Here is a 20,061-nt window from a genome sequence, read left to right on the forward strand (position 1 = left end):
AAGGATTTTTATTGAAGAGGTACAAACTCTGCTCTCTTATTGGACAACCCATTTTCGAAAATTAAACGTTTTCAGAAAATTGAATAGAGTTTAGAAAATGTAAAAAAATTAAATGAATAATTTATGAATGCTTTTGTATTAGGAACTAAAATTTAAAATATATATATACACGTCTATGCTTACATATCGTGGCCATATCGCTATATTGTTGATTCATTAAGAACAGATCGACAGCTATTTGGTAACCAGAACATTCCAAAGCATAACGCTTATAGAAGTCGGTTGCTGGATTTAAATGCGCCACATCTTTGGACGACCGATTGTTGGGGTCTTCGCGCGGCTCCAGTGAACCGGGACCCTTGTTAGGAAGGCACGTTTGGAAAACGGTAATGCGGCCGCCCATTGTCTGCTGTAATCAAAAAACAAAAAGCAAGGATTTTAACAAATATTTTTTTTTTTATTATTATAACAAGCTAACCATCAGCTTGTAAGCCACTTGCAAAGCAGAACCAAGGGCTGAACCAGGATCATGTGTATCAGCAAAACGATTTGGCAGTTGATTTAATAAATCTTTTACCAATTCTTTGCACTCCCTCAAATTCACCAACAGATTATCAGGTCGTGGTAAAAATGGATCTTTAAACAAAACGAGAATATAATATGGTGTTATTTCGCAAGAAATATTAGAACTAACCGTCAATATCCAGCAACGTCAACTCATGCGGTTGATTATAGCCCTCAGCTATGCTATAGAAATGTACATGACTGTTGTATGCAATAAATCCAACTTGTGTACGTGCATCACCGGGCATATCATCTAAATGTTTACTCAATGTTGTGCAAACATTTTCCAGATAGCCACTTTGTTGGGCAATAATGGAAACATCGAAAAGGAACAAATAGATGGCGGGTTGTGGAGGACGCAACTGTAAAGGTATATATTGAATTAAATACAGTAATTAAATTTTTAATACGTAAAATAAAACTTACCATATATTCAGAAGGCGCAATAAATTCAATGGTACTTGAACGCACCTCTGGACGACGTGTAACATCACCATATGTTTTTGTTGCTGGATCATATTGAAAATCATCTGGCACTAGAGCAAAAAAAAAACAAGATGTTAAACAAATTTATTGATGTACCTGAGAGCAATGAAAGCTTACATTCATTGACTCTGTAACAATTATTGCACTTCCACATTTTGCTGTCCACAAAATACACAAACGGATTAATGTATGTGCGACAGAGACGGCAACGCACAATATTGGGACATTGAATGACTGGTAAGCTCTGCAAAATATAAATAAAAGTTGAGCAGTATTTGCTTTGCTTTTTAAGGCTTTTAATTTGAAAATATAAAATTATTATCCGAATATTTGAAAAGTTTAATAATTTATGCTCGGTTTGGAGTAGTTGGTTGAGCTAAGCTTAAACTCAGTTTTCTTCAACTCCAGTCAAATTTAAACTCCACTTTAACTACAGAGGAGCTCTTCAGTCACGGCCTATAGACTTTTTTGTTCGGCTACGTTTGTTTGTAAACGGTTTTATTTAGATTTCCCAAAGCGGAGAAATATAACACTACGTTACAAAAACGAGCTTTAGTTCTGTCCTATGAACCAAATATACTTTTTCGGAAAGGGGAGGAAAAAATAAAAATGCACGTGTATCGGCAATTTTCATGTACACGTCCGAATTTGTTTTTTATGTAAATTTTTTTTTATTTTTTTTTATAATATTTTTTTATTTAAATAATTTAAATGATGCAATATTGATTGTGCAGTTCAATGTTTCATCTGTCATACCAGTTGTAAGCGTTGTAAAAGTCATAAACAGTTTAGTGTTAGAAAGTTAATATTGATAAACTACAAATATATGGAGTAGGATAGGTCGAAAAACAAATTTTTTTTCGGAACGCTTTAGTAGTTTAAAAAATTGGAGTCCCTTCAAGGTATGCCGAAAAACGTGAAAAAAAAATTCAGGAAAATCTGAGAATTGATAAAAATCTATTTTTTCTTTTCAATTTGACGTGATACAGACATTTCCACGAGTCTGCCTGCAAAAATTCAGCTCCATTGGATCACGGAAAAGGGTTAAAAATCGATCTAAAGTCTTTCACACAGGCGGACAGACGGCCACTACGAGCGTTATACATAAAAAAAAATGCTGAAATGTACATGAAAATCGCCGATACACGTGTATTTTTATTTTTTCTCCCCTTTCCGAAAAAGTATATTTGGTCCATAGGACAAAATGTGTGTAACGCGGTGTAATAAGAGCCACCAGTCTGCTACGAGTGGCGAGTAACTCGCTGGAAATCAAAAAATTGATGCCGCATGTTATCCATGCGGTGTAGGCATCTTTTGCAGCTATGATTTTTGGAAAGATAATTAATTAATTAAATACAGTCGGGATAATAAACGCAAATACCCCACGAAAATGTACAGAAGACATTTTATGCACATCTCGCAAAAAAAAAAAAACAACAGCGACTACCTCTAAAAAAAACATCAAGCAAATGGCTGCGAGTAGCGAGTGACGTCTCTTATCATAATTTATCCTCTTTGGCTTGTCTCTGTGTAGCGAATTACGAATTTTGTAATTGAAATTTAAGTAACTCCCGATAAGCTACACTTGGAATATAGTTCAGAACCCGATGACAATGCAATAAAAAAAAACTACGCCAGGTGGCGCATGGATCGATATATTTCAAAACATGGTATTTTTCGTCCGATTTGGCTCTCAAATCACACACAGAAGATTGCTCATTTACGAGTTCAAAATTGCTTCGTTCTGCGCATCTACGTCGCACTTGACCGCTTGAGCGAATGAAAGAAAGAGAAAAAAAACAAGAGCTAAAGGAAAGTGACGTAAAAATTGCCCATGAAAAACAGCTGATCTTTTGTTTACATGCGCAATGCGCAATCTTGTGTGTGTGATTTGTGGATTTGGCTCATATTTGGACCATTGAAAAAAATTCCCGACAGGTGGAGCAATGATCGAGATATTCAAAAACATCGTATTCCTTGGACCTATTTAGCTCATATTTGGAACAAATAATAGAACGAGAAATAATAGGCGATTAAATAAAAACTAGGAACTTGAAAATAAAATAATTAAAAAAAAAAAATGTTTAAGTTAACGATTTTATTGAAAACTACAAAAAGCTAGAGAATAATTAGGTATGCCCTGGGTACTAGTCATCACACTCCTCATCAATCATGGGACATTTATCAGGCAAATAAATAAAAGCGTTGGGCGCGTGAAATTGCTAGATTGATCGTTGGTCACACATATCAATATGTCCCTGATCTTGCTGTTGTTGTAGCGATAAGGACACTCCTCGAAGGTTTGGGGAGTGTTATCGATGTTGATGGACGGATGCAAATCCGGTACGTTCCGGTACCAAGCACCATGAAGGTACAAGCCCGATCATCTCGGGAACGATTTAGTATGACCACATGAAACCTTCTACGCCATTCCGCCCTCCACCGCCTAGATTCATGCAGAAATTGTGGTCACCAGAGCCTCGGCTGCTAAAGAATCAGGATTCGCCACGGGTAGGTCAGGTTGACAAAGGGGTTGGAGAAGCTATAAATTGCGCTGGCAGCCCCTTGAAAGCGTTGCGCTACACAACATCTTGAATCAATTTGGTATTTTAGTTGCCTCTTACGGCAAGCATACCTGCTGCTGGGGTTAATCATCCCTGATGATGACTTCAGATTGTAGTCGAAATATCAACCAAATAAAATATAAATGAATATAAACAGAAAATAAAACCTTTATTCATCTTGCGAAGCCTTATTGCTCATTGAATCTAGCAATTTATTATCCGAATATTTTATGCAATGAAAAAAATTCGAAAATTAGGTAAAAGTTTAAAAACCTTAATAATTTTTGAATACGCAGTTTTGAAGTAAAATCCATTCATCGTACAACTAAGCTATATGGTTGGCTCATTTCTAATGCAACAACATACTTTTGTTCAGGTTGTCAAAATCTGCGTGTTGGTGTTAGGCGAATGGAATGGAGAGAAAACATAAAACTTTGCAATTCTTGTGTGTTGTGGGAAAATAATGCGCTAAATTAGATGCATTTACTGAAAAAATAACTGAAAGTGATGTGAAACAACTTTTTTACAAAAAATGTCCCACCACGGCAGTAAATTATTGTCAATGTGTTGGTTACATTTTACGTTTGCCATCTCCTTTTGACAATCCTTACACCAGGAAAATGAAAAAAATAAAATAAATCAGCTGATAAGATGAGCCAACCATATAATTGAGCCATGAATCCATTTTAATTTCAAAAAGTTCATATTCGAAGTCGCATAGATTTTTGACAATTTTTTTTTCCCGAAGGCTGTTTAAGATTTTACTGCATACAACGTGTGTTATTTTATTTTTAAACGGTTTTATTTAGCTTAACCCTGTGTAGCGGCCGGCCGGCCGGCGTTGTTTCCGAATTTTGTAATTAAAATTTAAGTAACTTCCCGATAAGCTACAAGCTTGAAACTTGGAATATAGTTCAGAGCGCGACGACAGTGCAATAATATAAAAAAAAAACCGATAGGTGGCGCACGGATCGAAATATTTCAAAAAATCATATTTGTGGTCCGATTTGGCTCATATTTGGAACAAATACATATTACATACAGTCCGGTAGAGGTGACATCAAAATACTTTGGGGTTCGAGGAGGGACAAGCATAGGTGGCGCTGAATCGAGAAAGCCTTTGGAAGGTTTATGTATTGAGGACTTAGATTGTAATAAATTGTCAGGAAAGAGTCATTGTCATTGGGAAATAATAGGCAATTAAATGAAGACTAAAAACTTGAAAATAAAATAATTTAAACAAAATTTTAAGTTAAACGGTTTTATTGAAAACAATACTTACATTAATATTAATACTAAAAGCTAGTCGTTTAGGGGCTTAGAATATACCCGCGGCCGGTATATCTGTCATAGGAGGCGTCTAAAATACCCAAATGATTAAGGGGTTATGCAGCGCAACTTTCAAGGGGTTGCCAGGACAATTTAAGCTTATCCAACATAATTGTCAATCTCACCTACCCGTGGCGAATCCGCTTTCTGTTGTGTTAACAGTGCTTCGGCCAATTCAATGGGCACGACTACTCACAAATTGTCATCAAAGTTATCTAACGGGAATCCAAGGGAGGCTGGCAATTTCAAAAGGGCGGACCTGAGGGAAATTGGTGTTGGAGGTGTAGGCAAAAGACTATCAAAATCGATAATACTCCTTCGAGGAGTGCCCTTATCGCTACAACAACAACAACAACAACAACAGAAAATAAGTATATTCCAATACACAGCCGAGCGTTGTATAGTGACACATAAACATTCAGAAACATAAAACCCCACCGAACAATTTTTTTAGGCCTGATTGCACTGCTGGCGTAACCGAACCGAAGGTATGCGACAAAGATATCCGATTCGTGTATTTCCGTATTCAGAAGAGATAACTTCTTAACCGTAGAATCAGAATATGACACAAACCCAGCTGGCAATAAATTTCCGCGTACTTCCCGTACTTTCCTTTTCGCAGAGTAAAACGGAATGGTTGTTGGTTGACACTTATTGATGACAATTTTTATGTTATCACAGTTTTAACGTTAGTAAATGTTTTTGGAAACATTGATTCAACGCGACATCGGGACGTAAAAGGCGAGAGCTGTTTCGACTATATCTTGTAAATATCTTCAAAGCGATGATCTTCGCAGAAGTGCAGGTTCAAATCCCACTACCGGGAGAAAAGGCTTTGAAGCCATTTATAAGTTAAATTTAAATAGCTGTCGCCTTTTCCGGCCTGATGTCATGGCGCGTTAAATAAATTTTTCCAAAAATTTTTTAATTAAGTAAACATTTAAAAATTGCTTAAAAATGTTTTTATACAATTATGAGAGGAGTGCTATATTACTCCCAGCTTAAAACCAGTAACTTTTTACTTACATTTATATCACGGAATGGATGTATTAATATGCCCAATGGCAAGCGGGACTTCTGTAGCAAGGAATTGCTTTCTGGTATTTTAGCAATGGTGCAGCGCATAATGCTATACATAAAAATGAAGATATGTGGAATTAATTTATTTCTCTTTCTCATTTTTACTACAAATACTTCTTACTTTGGATTGCAATTTATCGATTCATGAAATTGATTGTTAAGCACAATGCGAGGCGGTGGTAAAGTCGCAGGCGACAATATATGACGATTTTGCAATAAATCAATTGTGTCTTGACCCCAAAGATGATTGAAACCCGATTGAGTAACGCTCATTTGTTGATTATATCCACCGCCAACTGGTGAAGGAAAGTTTTGTTGTTGGGGAAATTGCTGATGCTGTTGCATTTGTTGCTGCGATTGCTGCATATATGGTTGTTGTTGTGACTGATATTGCAGTGGCGCAGTACTTGGCTGGCCATTAAATAACCCAGGTTGTGCTGTTGGTTGTTGTTGATATGCTGGTGTATATGGTTGCTGTTGTTGATGTTGTGGGCTTGTTGCCAGCATTGGCGGCGGTCCGGTTGGGTACATGGGTTTACGTTGCGTAGAAATTTGCTGTTGCATATTATTATTCAACTGATTTTGTTGCTGAACTGTGTTGGTGGCGGCAGCAACATTAGAAGGTGGCAGCAGCGGCCGTGGTGTTTGTAATGTACCACCACCGCCGCCAGAACTGGATGCATAATTCTCATTCAATGGCGTCGACGTTGGGGGTGGTATTTGTTGTTGCATACCAGGCTGTGCATTTGCGATAATTGGATGTGAACGTGATGTTCCAAACATATTTGCATTACTTGCACCTCCAGCAGCAGCCGAAGCGTGTGCTGGTAGCAGAGGTGGAGGTGCTGGGTGTGTTGGCGCTGTTTGACTGAAGGATGCAATTGCTGGTGTCTGCGATGTTTTACTGTCAATATAAGGTGGAACAGCGCTTGATGGTGGTCCATTTGCCTGAGATGCTGGTTGTTGTCCGGGAGTAGGAGTGATTGCATTGATGGCGTCTGTACGAAAATTACCCTTAAAAATAAAAAAGATATTAGTATTATATTTAAGGGGCAAGTATGTCTGCCTTCGATTGGAACCGAGCATATATTCTCATTATGGGAAATGATAATAGGTTTGCTCATTAGGAACGATTACAGCGCAGTGCGCTAACCTGCCATAACAAGTGGTTTAAAAATAGTTACCTGATAGTTTGTGGCAAATGGTCGCTGCTGCTGTTGCTGTGGTTGACTAGCCATTATATGCGGTAATCGCTGTTGCTGCTGCGCTGACGTAGTGATGGTATTTGCCGCCGATAGAGTTGGTCCCGCTGTTGACGCAACGCCATTGGTACGGTTAATACTTAAGTTTTGCATACTTCCCGACAGACCAGCAACGCCACTATCGCCAGACATAACTTGTGAAGTACTTGTTGTTGTCATACTGAAGCTTGCAGCTAAGCCCATTGGCGGTGGTGGCTTTGTTGTATATCCACCATATTGCGATTGTTGGTATTGTTGTGTCAATGATGGTGATGCTGTGCGTGAAGAATTTGCGCTTAAATCTCCGCTACCATTCCCACCATTTGTTAATGGCGTACCTGCCGACGAACCATTCATGCCAGGTGGTGGTCGTAAATGTGGCGGTAAATTGCTAATTGGCGCATGTATTGCAGTTGTTGTAATGTTGGGTGAACGCGTGGGTCCATTAGTTGGATGCGGTCCGGATTGGGTCGCAGGAGGTAAAAATTTACTCATATTGGTATGGAGTGCTGGAATTGGGTTGGGTGACTGCTGTTGTGGCTGCAACTGCTGCTGTTGTTGTTGTTTCTGTTGCGGTAATTGCTGCTGTGGTTGTTGTGTAGATCGTACAGCGGCAGTGCCCGGTGCCGCCGGCAGTTGTTGTGTTGTTGTCGGCAAACCGTTCATCACATTTGACTGTCCCATTTGCGGAGGACCGTAATTTGTATTCGTATAGCCAGACATTTTATATTTATTATTTTTTCAACTTTTCAATTCATAGATATGGCGAAATCTGTTAAAGAAGTAAAAAAAAGAGATATGAATTAGTGCAATATTCTTAGTTCATTATCTAATCTAAGCAAGTCAGTGGAGGATACAGTAACTTCCAGCGCAAATGGGTCAGTTGATTCCTAAGGCTGATAAGATTGAAAGCTGTGAAAGTTATTTCTTATAGAAAATTTTAAAAGATTTCAGAGTGCTAGAAACGTTTCAAGCTTGTTAAATGTATGAAAACAATAACTGCTTCTCGCCTAGCATAGATTATAGCGAGCACTTTGCAGTTGTTGCAATTTAAACAATATAGCTCGTACTTCCCCCTCTGTAATTTTTATTAAGGTTATGATAAATATACATTTATACTATATAGTCACTAACGGCCTTAATCCGAACGGAACTGGTAAATTACCGGCCCTGAAGTTGGCAAGACAACTTTTTTTTAATTTTTTAAAAAATTAACATGTTTTTTTTTTAATTTAAAGCTGCCCTAGCATTAGACTATCTTCGTAACTTTTAAGCAGTTTTTACCTCTTACACCCCTTCCCTTATCACCCCCTTTTCCTTATCTTTTTATTAATTTTCCCCTCTGCCTTTCGCTTTATCTGCGTCTATTTCTCTCTCTCCGTCTTTTCCCTCATTCTTTTCAGCTCCATCTATCCATATCTCTATCTTCGTCTACCTTTATCTCTTTCTCCTTCCCTCTTGTTGTTGTTGTAGCGATAACGACACTCCCCGAAGGCCTTGGGGAATGTTATCGACGTTGATGGTCCTTTGCCGGATCCAAGTCCGGTAAGTTCCGGTACCAAGCCCGACCACCTCAGGAATGATTTGCTATGACCATATGCGACCTTCTAGGCCATCCAGCCCTCCTATCCCCTAGATCCATGAGGAGTTCGGGGTCGCCAGAGCCTTGGTTGTTAATGAAACAGGATTCGCCACGGATAGGCGAGGTTGACAATTGGGTTGGAGAAGCTATATATTTCGGTGTCAACCCTTTGAAAAGATTGTGCTCCACAACCCCTTGAACCTACTTGGTATTTTAGTCGTCTCTTACGACAGGCATACCTACCGCGGCTGTATTCTAACCCCCTAACACGCTGGTGCCCTCTTTTCTCTTCTATCTAGTTCTTCTCCATCCCTATTTACCAGTCCCAGTCCCAGTCGCAGTCCCAGTTCCAATCCCAACCCTAACCCCAGTCCAAGTCCTAGTCCCCGTCCCAGTCGCTCCCTGCTCCATTTTCTGAAAAAAGTGTCATAACAACTAATCTAGGCAAAGGGCTACATATAAGCTCAACTTCAGGTAAATCGAACCATGAGCAGAATTTGTACGAAAAGATCGGTCCCTGGTCCACTTCCCGGAAAGAAACTTCACAGGAACACTATCCTATCTTCCAAGTTAGATCACACTAAACATGATGGGAGAAGTTGATTGAAATCGGTTAAGTAGCTTATGAGTCCATCGCGAACAAACATCGTGACACGAAATTTATACATATTGTAACGAATTTTGGGAAATTCCACTTATTTGAAACCTTGTGCTAACGTTCGAATCGCTAAACTGTTGAATAAATCATTCCAATATTCTGTATTGCAAAATGGTCTTTATTAGACAACTTTGGGAGTAGTACATTTATACTTCACTTCGCAACTGATAGCGTGTTTAAATCAAACTGATTACTGATTACTCAGCTTGCGCTGCTTTTATACTCTCCGTTGCTTCATTCGCATATTTCTCCTAAGGTCTAGACGTTTCGCCTTCTAGAACTTTTGTTTCTTCTGCTATATGCCACTCATCTACGGCAAATTCATGATTAGAACTATTTTCCTAACTGGTGTCTAGGGTAGTTTTTCACAGGGTGGCACGGTAACTTCACATGGCTCGGTAACTTCATTGGCGTGCCACTCAATATTTTCTAAAATATGGTCGCCGCAATTTTTTTCGTTTCACAGATAAGTTACGGCAAATTCACGGCAGTTTACCCGATATAAATTTTTTTCCACATAAAAGTTGTCTTGCCAACTTCAGAGAGGTCATACACATAGAGGAAATACAGTTTTAGGAAGCGTTTCATTGTCCCTGACCTGTTAAGACGTGAATGTAGTTAGCACGGACGGGAATAAACCGGCGAATACGTATACGGGTTTCAGCCCTAGAGCTCGATATAAAAGAAAAAACTTGTTTTATATCATACCGAGGACAAAATTTTGCCTAAAGAGAACAAAATCGTTATTTCGAGAACGCGTCATTTGGGCAAATCTTCTGGGATGAGCTTCTAGAAACACAATCAAAATGATTGGTTTGTTTACACGAATATTTACAGAAGCCACGGTTTAAAAAAAAAAACGTAAAAGGATTACGAGTAAATTACACTGGTGGGTAAAATGGCACTTTTTGTCTGTTGCACGGAATTTTTTTTGGTACTCACTAATTTTGGGTCGCTGCTAGCAGCTGCAGAGTTCACTAGCTGCATGAAAGCACCTGAAAAATTTGCATGGGACGAGTTCGTTTGGGTTAGAAAAAAACTTTTTGGGAAACAGGAAGTTACCTAACTTCCTGACCATATAGACCTACTGATGCTACACTTTCAGCATCCAGGTGTAAACAAGAGTATCAAAATACACTTTCTCCCTAGTCATCTGGACCGTTTTCCTAAAAAATTTTGGCGATCTCAATGAAAAGCAGAGCGAGCGTTTTCACCAAGACCTCCGCACGCAGAACGATATCAAGGAAACTGGAAGGCGCATATGTTAACTGAAAAATGCTGCAGTCCTGCAAAAAAAATGCACTCAGACTACCACGTGATCTAATGACCCCAAACCATCACCTACATAGTAAGGCAACAGAGCTCAACATAAAAGAGCATCATGGAATGCTAAACAGAAAATTTTTGCTAAATTGTCAGAAATCCGAACATTCCAGCAAAGAACTGCTTCATCTAGTCCCGCCTCAAAAAGGGATAATGAAACATCTCCATAAGCACTGGGATGAGATCCGGAACCTACCCACACAGCCGCTTGATCCAGGTAAGCGTAGAGGCCTTAAACCTAATCCACACAGAATCGGTAAAAAACCTTCGTTATGTCGCGTCACGTGAACTCTATTATCACTATACACTACCCAACCCTTGCAGAAGAAAACAGCACACTACCAAGAGAGACATGAGTTACTCTGGCCCAACTTTATTCTGGATACTGTAACAGGTTAAAGTTTCTCTTGTCCAACCCAGATATACGTATAAATATATGTCCTTCATGCGATGTCTCCTCACATGACACCAATCATCTTTTTAACTGTAATTTAGAACCTACACCTCTAACAGCTGCATCCCTATGGTCGAATCCCGTTGAAACTGCCAGTTTCTTTGGAATCCCGCTAGAGGACAATTTGTAAGTAGTCGAACCTTTTGAATGTTAACACAACAACAGGAACCAGCGTGAACGTTCGAAAAGCTCTAATCCCAATTTCGCCAATAACAAATATGACAACAAAGTTTAAATTGAGAAGGCATCTCGTTTCGGACACATGCTTGAGATGAGTTTGATAATTGATATTTCTCAATGTGGCAAGATTTAACTCAAGTCAACGTAAACTTAGGTTTTAACCTGCATTGATCGGGCCTAAGAACGCATCAATTTGAGTTTAATTTAAGAACTAATGTTCTTTATTGGAAAAAAGTTTAATTTGGAGTAAATAGTGAAGCTTGACCTTGCCCATAACCATGCTTTAAATATTTTGAAACAAATAATATACGCGTAGACGTGTTTATCAGTGACAACAAGTAAACATGCAAATTTGTACAAACAAAAATCCAATTTCTTTTTGCTCTCTATGGCAAAATAACAACAAAACAATATTTAGTATTGCTATTTTAAAGCATTTAAATATTAAACCACATACAAATGGGTCAAGATAGCCAATAAATATGCATGAACAAATGCAATTGAGTAGAATATTTCATTTTTTCTCTCACAACAATTGTAAGTATTCAAATGCCAATTAAAGAAATCATTGATTGTTAAAAGAAATGATAAAGATATGATGATGATAGGAGGGAGGTTTTTGAGACTTTTTGGGTTTTCTGACTCAATTTTTATACTCAGCGTGCTTTGCACACAAAATTTGATTGAGCCATGTCCTTCCGTCCGCCCGTTAACACGATAACTTGAGTAAATATTGAGATATCTTCACCAAATTTGGTACACGAGCTTATCTGGACCCAGAATAGATTGGTATTGAAAACGATATCGGATGATAAACACGCCCACTTTTTATATATATAACATTTTAGAAAACACAAAAAGCCTGATTATTTAGTAAACAATACACCTAGAATGTTGAAATTTGACATGTGGACTGATATTGAGACACTTGATAAAACTTTGAAAATTTTTTTAAAAATAGGCGTGGCACCGCCCACTTGTGATAAAATCAATTTTACAAATATTATTAATCATAAATCAAAAATCGTTAAACCTATCGTAACAAAGTTCGGCAGAGAGGTTGCCTTTACTATAAAGAATGCTTTGAAGAAAAATTAACGAAATCGGTTAAGGACCACGCCCACTTTTGTATAAAAGATTTTTAAAAGGGTCGTGGACGAATAAAATAAGCTATATCTTAGCGAAAAGAGCTTTGTATCAATAGAATTTTACTTTTTAAATTGAATTATAACATTAAATTGTAAAATACTAAAATTTCTGAAAATGGGTGTGGCACCGCCCCTTTTATGACTAAGCAGTTCTCTATGTTTCGGGAGTCATAAATCGAAGGAAAATTAACGGATCGTAATAAAATTGGGTACACAAATTTTCCCTATAGTAGAAAATATTTCTAGTAAAAATGGACGGGATCGGTTAAAGACCACGGCAACTTAGATATAAAACAAGTTTAAAAGGGTCGTAGACTAAAATAATAAGCTTTAACTTAGCAAAAAATAGTTTTGAATCAATGATATTTCACTTAACAAGTTTTATTGTAAGAGGAAATGGGGAGACTTTTTTTTTTTAAACGGGCGGTGCCACGTGTTATGTAGAAAAGTAATTTATCTGAAATGAAATGTACAATTGAAGTTCACGCTGTAGGGTTATATTTATATTCAACTTTAAATGTACCTACTTTAAATAAATTGAATTTTTTTGTTCTTGTTAATTTTTATTTTTCAATTGTAAAATATTGTCTTTCAAAAATTTTCATTCGGTTGAAATATTTAAAAACGTTTTGTAACATACTTTTAGGAGCGGTTAAATAAAAATATTTTATAAAAATAAATAGTGCTTATTATTAAATAGTGATTTATATATTAAATACCACATTGGCGATCTAGCCAGCCAAACATAAAAACCGTCCTTCAAAAACAACGAATCAAATTTTAATTCTTGTATGCTGTATGAAATAATAACGCCACCAGTTGATGTTCAGCAAAAATCGATTTATTCTCTTCCTAGTTATATATTATGCGAGTGGAAACCATATTGACTTCCGAAAACGATACCATAGTTCTGTTTACTATATCCAACTTATTACGTTTTTATCAGCAAATTCTTAAACAAATTGTTAAAGGTGGTGCACTTGAACAAACTTTAATTGATTTACAAAAGACCAGTGAAGAGATTTATTTAAATTCACTTTCAAATAAAGTGCGTAACATCTTGCAACGTCCAGCTCTAACTCGCTAAAAGTTCGTACCTTTAAACTAGTGTGAAGTGTCTTCACTACTCGAAGAATTATCTGAAAAACAAGTTGAAAATATATACCAAATATATCGTGAACATCACAAGAGCCCTCTCTAACGCGTATTTGACGTAGACGTGGTGGTCCAAAAACTAGATTCACTTCTATAAAATTAGTTTATTTTCAACTGCACGACGTCGTCTTCGTCGTATTTTTGGATTGTCATTATTTCAGACGTTACCGCTGCATCATTAACATTAGGCTTTCAATCAAACATTGCAAGAGCAACAACAACAAAAGCTACAAATACAAAACAATTAAAGCCATTGCACAATACATTGTCTAATTTCATCAATCAATTTTAAAGCCATTGCACAATACATTGTACAATTTCATCAATCAATTTTAAAGCCATTGCACAATACATTGTCTAAATTCATAAATCAATTTTTAAAACCATTGCGACAAATATTTGGTGAGCTGTATCTAGTATTAATATTATTTATATGTATCTGTATATGTATCAAAATAGATTAATAATTTGGGTTTTGTAAACGCTCCTTTCCGGACATTTTTATTTCTTCATATAATATAATTTTTGTAGTTATTTCTATTAACAATGTTTCATTCACCATCAAATAATATACGTACATCTACACCACGAAATCAAGTAAACGATTCACTTATTGATTTGGATAATGACAATTATCAAAATGATTTACCAAATCCATATGTGAATCAAAATAATGAAATTTTTGCTACATCGGTAAAACTTCCCCAATTTTGGACTAATTGCCCTGAAGCATGGTTCATCCATGCTGAAATGCAATTTAGTCGAAAGAACATTACTCAGGAAGGGACAAAATATGAATATGTCATAACTGCACTTCCACAGGATGTAATTATGACAATTCTTGATTTTATTCAAAATCCTCCTGAAAATGACAAATTTTCTGCATTAAAGAACATTTTAATCGAACGGCACTCATTAAGTGAGAATGCCAAATTAGATCGAGTGTTATCCGATTCAGAAATGGGAGATCGTAAACCTTCTGAGTTTTATCGGTCTCTAGTGCTACTCTCTGGAAACAATTTTAGCAAAGAAATTCTTAAAAAGCTTTGGATAAGGAAATTGCCCAAAAATTTAAATATTATTCTTACTAGTTCGAATTTGAATGAAATAAGTGAATTAGTTAAATTAGCCGATAATATTTGGGAAGTTTATAATAAAAATGAAATAGCCTCAGTTAGTAATTTTCCAAATTCTAAAAGCGAAAATGCAATTATTTAAAATTTGGTTCAAACAACTAACATGATGTGCAAAAATTTTGAAAAATTGTCATTAGAGATCACTGAAATTAAAAATCAGATGAGTCAAAATTATTCAAGGTCCCGATCTTTTAGTAGGAATCGTTTTAGAAGTCCTTCTAGATATCGATCAAAGTCTCGTGACAACCCAAGTTGGCTCTGTAGGTATCATTATAAGTTTGGTAATCAGGCTTTGAAGTGCGAACAACCATGCGCTTTTAAAAATAATAGTTCGTCAAACTAAAGTTATCCGTTGTTACGGCGACAAACAACGGACATTTAGACACCTTTACACGTCGCTTATTTATTTTTGATAAAACAAACAAACTTAATTTTTTAATAGATAGTGGAGCAGAAATTTCAGTGCTTCCGGTTTCAAAATCTTCAAGTTCGAAAAAGTCATCAGATATTATTTTAACTGCAGCTAACGGTTCAACGATTTCGACATACGGTAAACAACTTTTAAATATTAATTTAGGACTGCGTCGCGAATTTCCGTTCACGTTTTTAATAGCGAATATAGCTAAACCAATTATCGGTGCTGATTTTTTGTGTAAATATGGTTGATGTTAAACGCAAATGCTTAGTAGATCCGATAACAAGTCTTTCAGTTAACACAATTTCATGTGTTTGTAATGTTTCGCTACCAAAAGTTTTCGCTGTTGATAACAAATTTACAAAGTTACTAAAAGAATTTCCTTCTTTATTTTCTGAACCAGATTATTCACAACCAGTTAGACATACAACAGTTCACAGATTAGTCACTGAAGGAAATTTGCCATTTTCTAAACCAAGACGTTTAGACCCCATTAAATTCAAAGTAGCTAAAACTGAATTCGATTTTTTAGTAAAGACAGGGATATGTAGACCTTTTAATTCAGCAGTAGCATCTCCTTTACATCTTGTACCCAAGAAGGAGTTAAATGACTGGCGTCCTTGTGGAGATTTTAGAAGATTAAATGTCGTAACAGTTCCTGATCGTTATCCTTTGCCCCATGTTCATGACTTCAACATGAATCTAAGAAATAAGAAAATATTTTCAAAATTAGATTTGGTAAGAGCTTATCACCAAATTCCAATGGCAGAAGAGGATATCTATAAAACTGCAATCACTACGCCTTTTGGCATGTTTGAATTTGTACGAATGCCTTTCGGGCTTAGGAACTCCGCGCAAACTTTTCAACGATTTATTAATGAAGTAGTTAATGACTTAGACTTTGTTTTTACATATATTGATGATCTCTTAGTGGCAAGCGAAAATGAGGAACAACATTTCAAAGATCTTCGCGTACTATTTCAGCGCCTAACGGAGTACGGTTTAAATATAAAACCAAGTAAATGTACTTTTGGCGTAACAAATGTTGACTTTTTAGGACATAATATTTCTGAAACGGGAATTAGACCCTCAGAAGAAAAAGTTTTAGCCATTCGAAATTTTGATCGTCCAAAATCTATTAAGCAGGCACAAAAATTTATTGGTATGGTTAATTATTACCATCGATATATACCAAAATAGCAGAGTTTACGACAGTTATCTATGATTTAATTAATAGAACAAATAAGAAGCGAGACAAGATTTTAATTTGGGACGATACATCTAATAAAGCTTTCGAATGCATTAAAGAAAAGTTTGCATCTGCGATATTGTTAAATCATTTTAACAAAGATGCAAAACTTTCTTTAAATGTAGATGCATCCAATACGGCAATAGGTGGTGTCATACATCAAACGTTTAATAATAAGTCAGGACCACTTGCATTCTTTTCAAAGAAATTGTCTCCATCCGAAATTAAATATAGTGCATTTGATAGGGAACTATTAGCTATTTATTTGAACATTAAACATTTTCGTTACCTTCTAGAAGAACGTGAATTTACAGTTTTCACAGTTCACAAGCCTCTTGTATTTGCTTTAAATTCAAAAACAGAACGCAGTCCAAGACAGACTAGAAATATGGAATTCATTGCTCAGTTTACGAATGACATTAGGTATATTAAAGGACAAGAAAATGTTGTAGCTGATACATTATCTCGTGCGTTTGAAGTAGAAGCAATTAATAATTCGGACATTAATTTAAAAATTTTACAAAGTGAACAACAACAAGACAGTGAATTAAGCAAACTTACCTCAGTGCAAACATTTTTAAATTTGAAACTAATAAAAATTCCTGTTCTTAACTTTAATATATGGTGCGAAGTGTCAGGAGAAACTCCTAGGCCTTTCATTCCAAACAATTTAAGAAAAATAATATTTGATATGTTACATGGGATTTCACATCCTGGTAGTAAAGCTACACGTCGTTTGATAGTTAAGAAATATTTTTGGCCTAAAATGAATAAAGATATTAATACTTGGTCTAAAGAATGTATAAGTTGTCAAAAATCGAAAGTACATCGTCATACAAAATCTCCAGTTATGAAAATTCCAATTCCAAAATCTAGATTTGAACACATTCACTTAGATATTGTTGGACCCTTCCTTACCTGTTTCAAAAGGATATCGTTACATATTAACTATAATTGATAGATTTACACGTTGGCCAGAGGCATTCGCACTAAGAGATATTTCTGCAGTTACGATTGTAAATAAATTTTTTAAAGAATATATTTCACGTTTTGGAGTTCCATTAGAAATAACAACAGATCAGGGATCTCAATTTACTTCAAACTTGTTTTCAGAATTAACGAAACTTCTTGGAAGTCATCAAATAACAACTTCTCCTTATCATCCCCAAGCTAATGGAATGATAGAACGTTTTCATAGACAGCTTAAATCTTCAATAATGGCTAGGAATGGATCCAGAGATTGGTATGAAGAGTTACCAATAGTAATTATGGGTTTGCGATCGATTTTTAAAGAAGATATTTCAGCAACACAGGCTGAAATGGTTTATGGACAAAATTTAAGATTACCTGGTGAATTATTTGTTTCAACTACAGAGAATATAACTTCAACGGATGTTTTAAGTAGTTTGCGTGTACATTTTAAAAATTTTAAATCAAATTTGGAACATCATCAAAATTCTAGTGGTATTTTTGTTCCAAAAGATTTAAAAGATTGTCATTTTGTTTTTGTACGTGTAATAAACAAACATTCCTTGCAACATCCGTATGAAGGTCCTTATAGAGTTATTGAAAAAGATATTAAAAATTTTAAAATTGAAATAAACAATGAAATTAAATATATTCCTATTGATCGTTTAAAACCAGCAATGATTGATAAAATACAGATACCTAACACAAAAACAAAAAAGAAAGTTACTTTTAATTTATTTAACATTAAATCTCCGGAAGGGGGAGTATTGTAGGGTTATATTTATATTCAACTTTAAATGTACCTACTTTAAATAAATTGAATTTTTTTGTTCTTGTTAATTTTTATTTTTCAATTGTAAAATATTGTCTTTCAAAAATTTTCATTCGGTTGAAATATTTAAAAACGTTTTGTAACATACTTTTAGGAGCGGTTAAATAAAAATATTTTATAAAAATAAATAGTGCTTATTATTAAATAGTGATTTATATATTAAATACCACACACGCTGAGTATATAATGTTCGGTTACACCCGAACTTAGGCACCTTTACTTGTTATTTGTATAGAATGCTCAGCCCGCTTAGCAACGGTGTGTAAATACACGCGTGTGGCCGACCAACAAGCTTTTAATTTTTCATTGCCAGAAATGTTTCGAATGAAAATATTTAGGCAATTAGGAGGGCGGTATGGCCTAGGTTTAATGTTGTCCTATTAATCGTTACCGAGGTGGTCGGGCTAGTTACTTAATGACGCTTGTTACCGGAACGTACCGGATCTATATCCGGCAAATGACCCTTCGACATCGATAACCCTCGGGGAGTGTCTTCATCGTTATTACAACAACAACAACAACATGGTCTATGATATACTGTGCCGATCCGTTTATAACAAGATCGTACAAGCTGGCAAAGAGAAATACTGCACAAATCTGCGCAAACTGTAGTCGCGTAAACTTTTGTTTTTAGGCGGTCATGGGAGCGATAATCTCGCAGAGCTCAACAATTAGAAGTGGGCTAGGGTGCAAATAAGCACTTAGAAGAATTTAAACAGGGAAAAAAGGCTTACCAATCGCCGATCATATGGACATACCTAGATGGTAACGAAAAGACGGATGAAGGAGACAAACCTAGGCAACTTTTAGTTTTTTTTTCTAAAGACGTAGTTACCTCACTTTGCCGGATATATGTAGATCCGGTAGGCACCGCTAAAAATCACAATTACTGAATTAGCCCAACCGTATAGGTCATCTCGAGCCCCACCTTCTAGTTGTGTGAGAAACTTGGCATCGCCAGAGGCTCGCATAAATAAATAAATACAAGGAGCGATAACGTTAAAAGAGATTTTAGGCCGAGCTTCTCTTGCATTTGCGTCGTGCTCCTTTAATTTTACCTACAAACTGGCGGGACCTACATGTTTTATGCAGACTCCTAACGGCAAAGTTTTCACCGAGAAGCTTTTCATGGCAGAAATACACTCGGAGTGTTTGCCAAACCGCTGCCGAGAGGCGACCCTACTTGGAAACACGTTTTTCTAAATGAAAAAACTTGTTTTCAAATTTTTGATGTTGCTTACCCGGGGATTTGAACTCAGGATCTTCGGTGTGGTAGGCGGAGCACGCTACCACCACAACACGGCGGCCGCTATATACAAATGAAGCTGTGAAGCTATAAAGCTTTGCGCTTATCATCCCCTTGAAACCCTAAATTGAATTGTCGGTAGGGCCAGTACTATCGCATATATTGGGCATCGTTTTGAAATTTTGATAAATCGCTTAGATTGAAATGACGAAATTTTCGTTATTCTAGAAATGAGATTTAAGAGTCGCAAACTAGGTTAGCGCCTCCTATATTCAGTGCCAGTCCTTTAAATGTTTTATAATAACTTTTCAAATGTCAATAGTTATGTCAATACACATGTGTAAATATGTACATAACTAGTTCATACGCATTTTATGAACAGAAACGTATATTTGTACAAATTGTCACTATTTTTGCAAAGCACCCATTGAATTATTGCAAAACCGCATA

The 20,061-nt window shown here is 36.2% G+C and overlaps 1 protein-coding gene across 3 annotated transcripts in view; it reads right to left on the reverse strand.

The window, feature by feature from the left end:
- Positions 1–20,061, reverse strand: part of Sec24AB (Protein transport protein Sec24AB) — a 47,998-nt gene that overhangs the window by 18,771 nt on the left and 9,166 nt on the right. For 2 of the 3 annotated variants that reach the window (XR_010951363.1, XM_067776484.1), the window contains exons 2-9: positions 7,208–8,036; positions 6,145–7,037; positions 5,970–6,072; positions 1,168–1,294; positions 991–1,100; positions 695–926; positions 479–636; positions 184–409 (exon numbers count right to left, since the gene is read on the reverse strand). Coding sequence is in view for 2 of the 3 variants with exons in the window: in XM_067776484.1 (XP_067632585.1) it covers positions 184–409; positions 479–636; positions 695–926; positions 991–1,100; positions 1,168–1,294; positions 5,970–6,072; positions 6,145–7,037; positions 7,208–7,987 (2,629 nt within the window). In the remaining variant the exon portion in view is untranslated. The remainder of the gene's footprint in view (positions 1–183; positions 410–478; positions 637–694; positions 927–990; positions 1,101–1,167; positions 1,295–5,969; positions 6,073–6,144; positions 7,038–7,207; positions 8,037–20,061) is intronic. The other variant, XM_067776486.1, reaches the window with a different exon arrangement.

This window comes from Eurosta solidaginis, chromosome 3 (genome assembly GCF_040869045.1).
Source record: "Eurosta solidaginis isolate ZX-2024a chromosome 3, ASM4086904v1, whole genome shotgun sequence".
In the NCBI taxonomy this organism is placed as follows: Eukaryota; Metazoa; Arthropoda; class Insecta; order Diptera; family Tephritidae; genus Eurosta; species Eurosta solidaginis.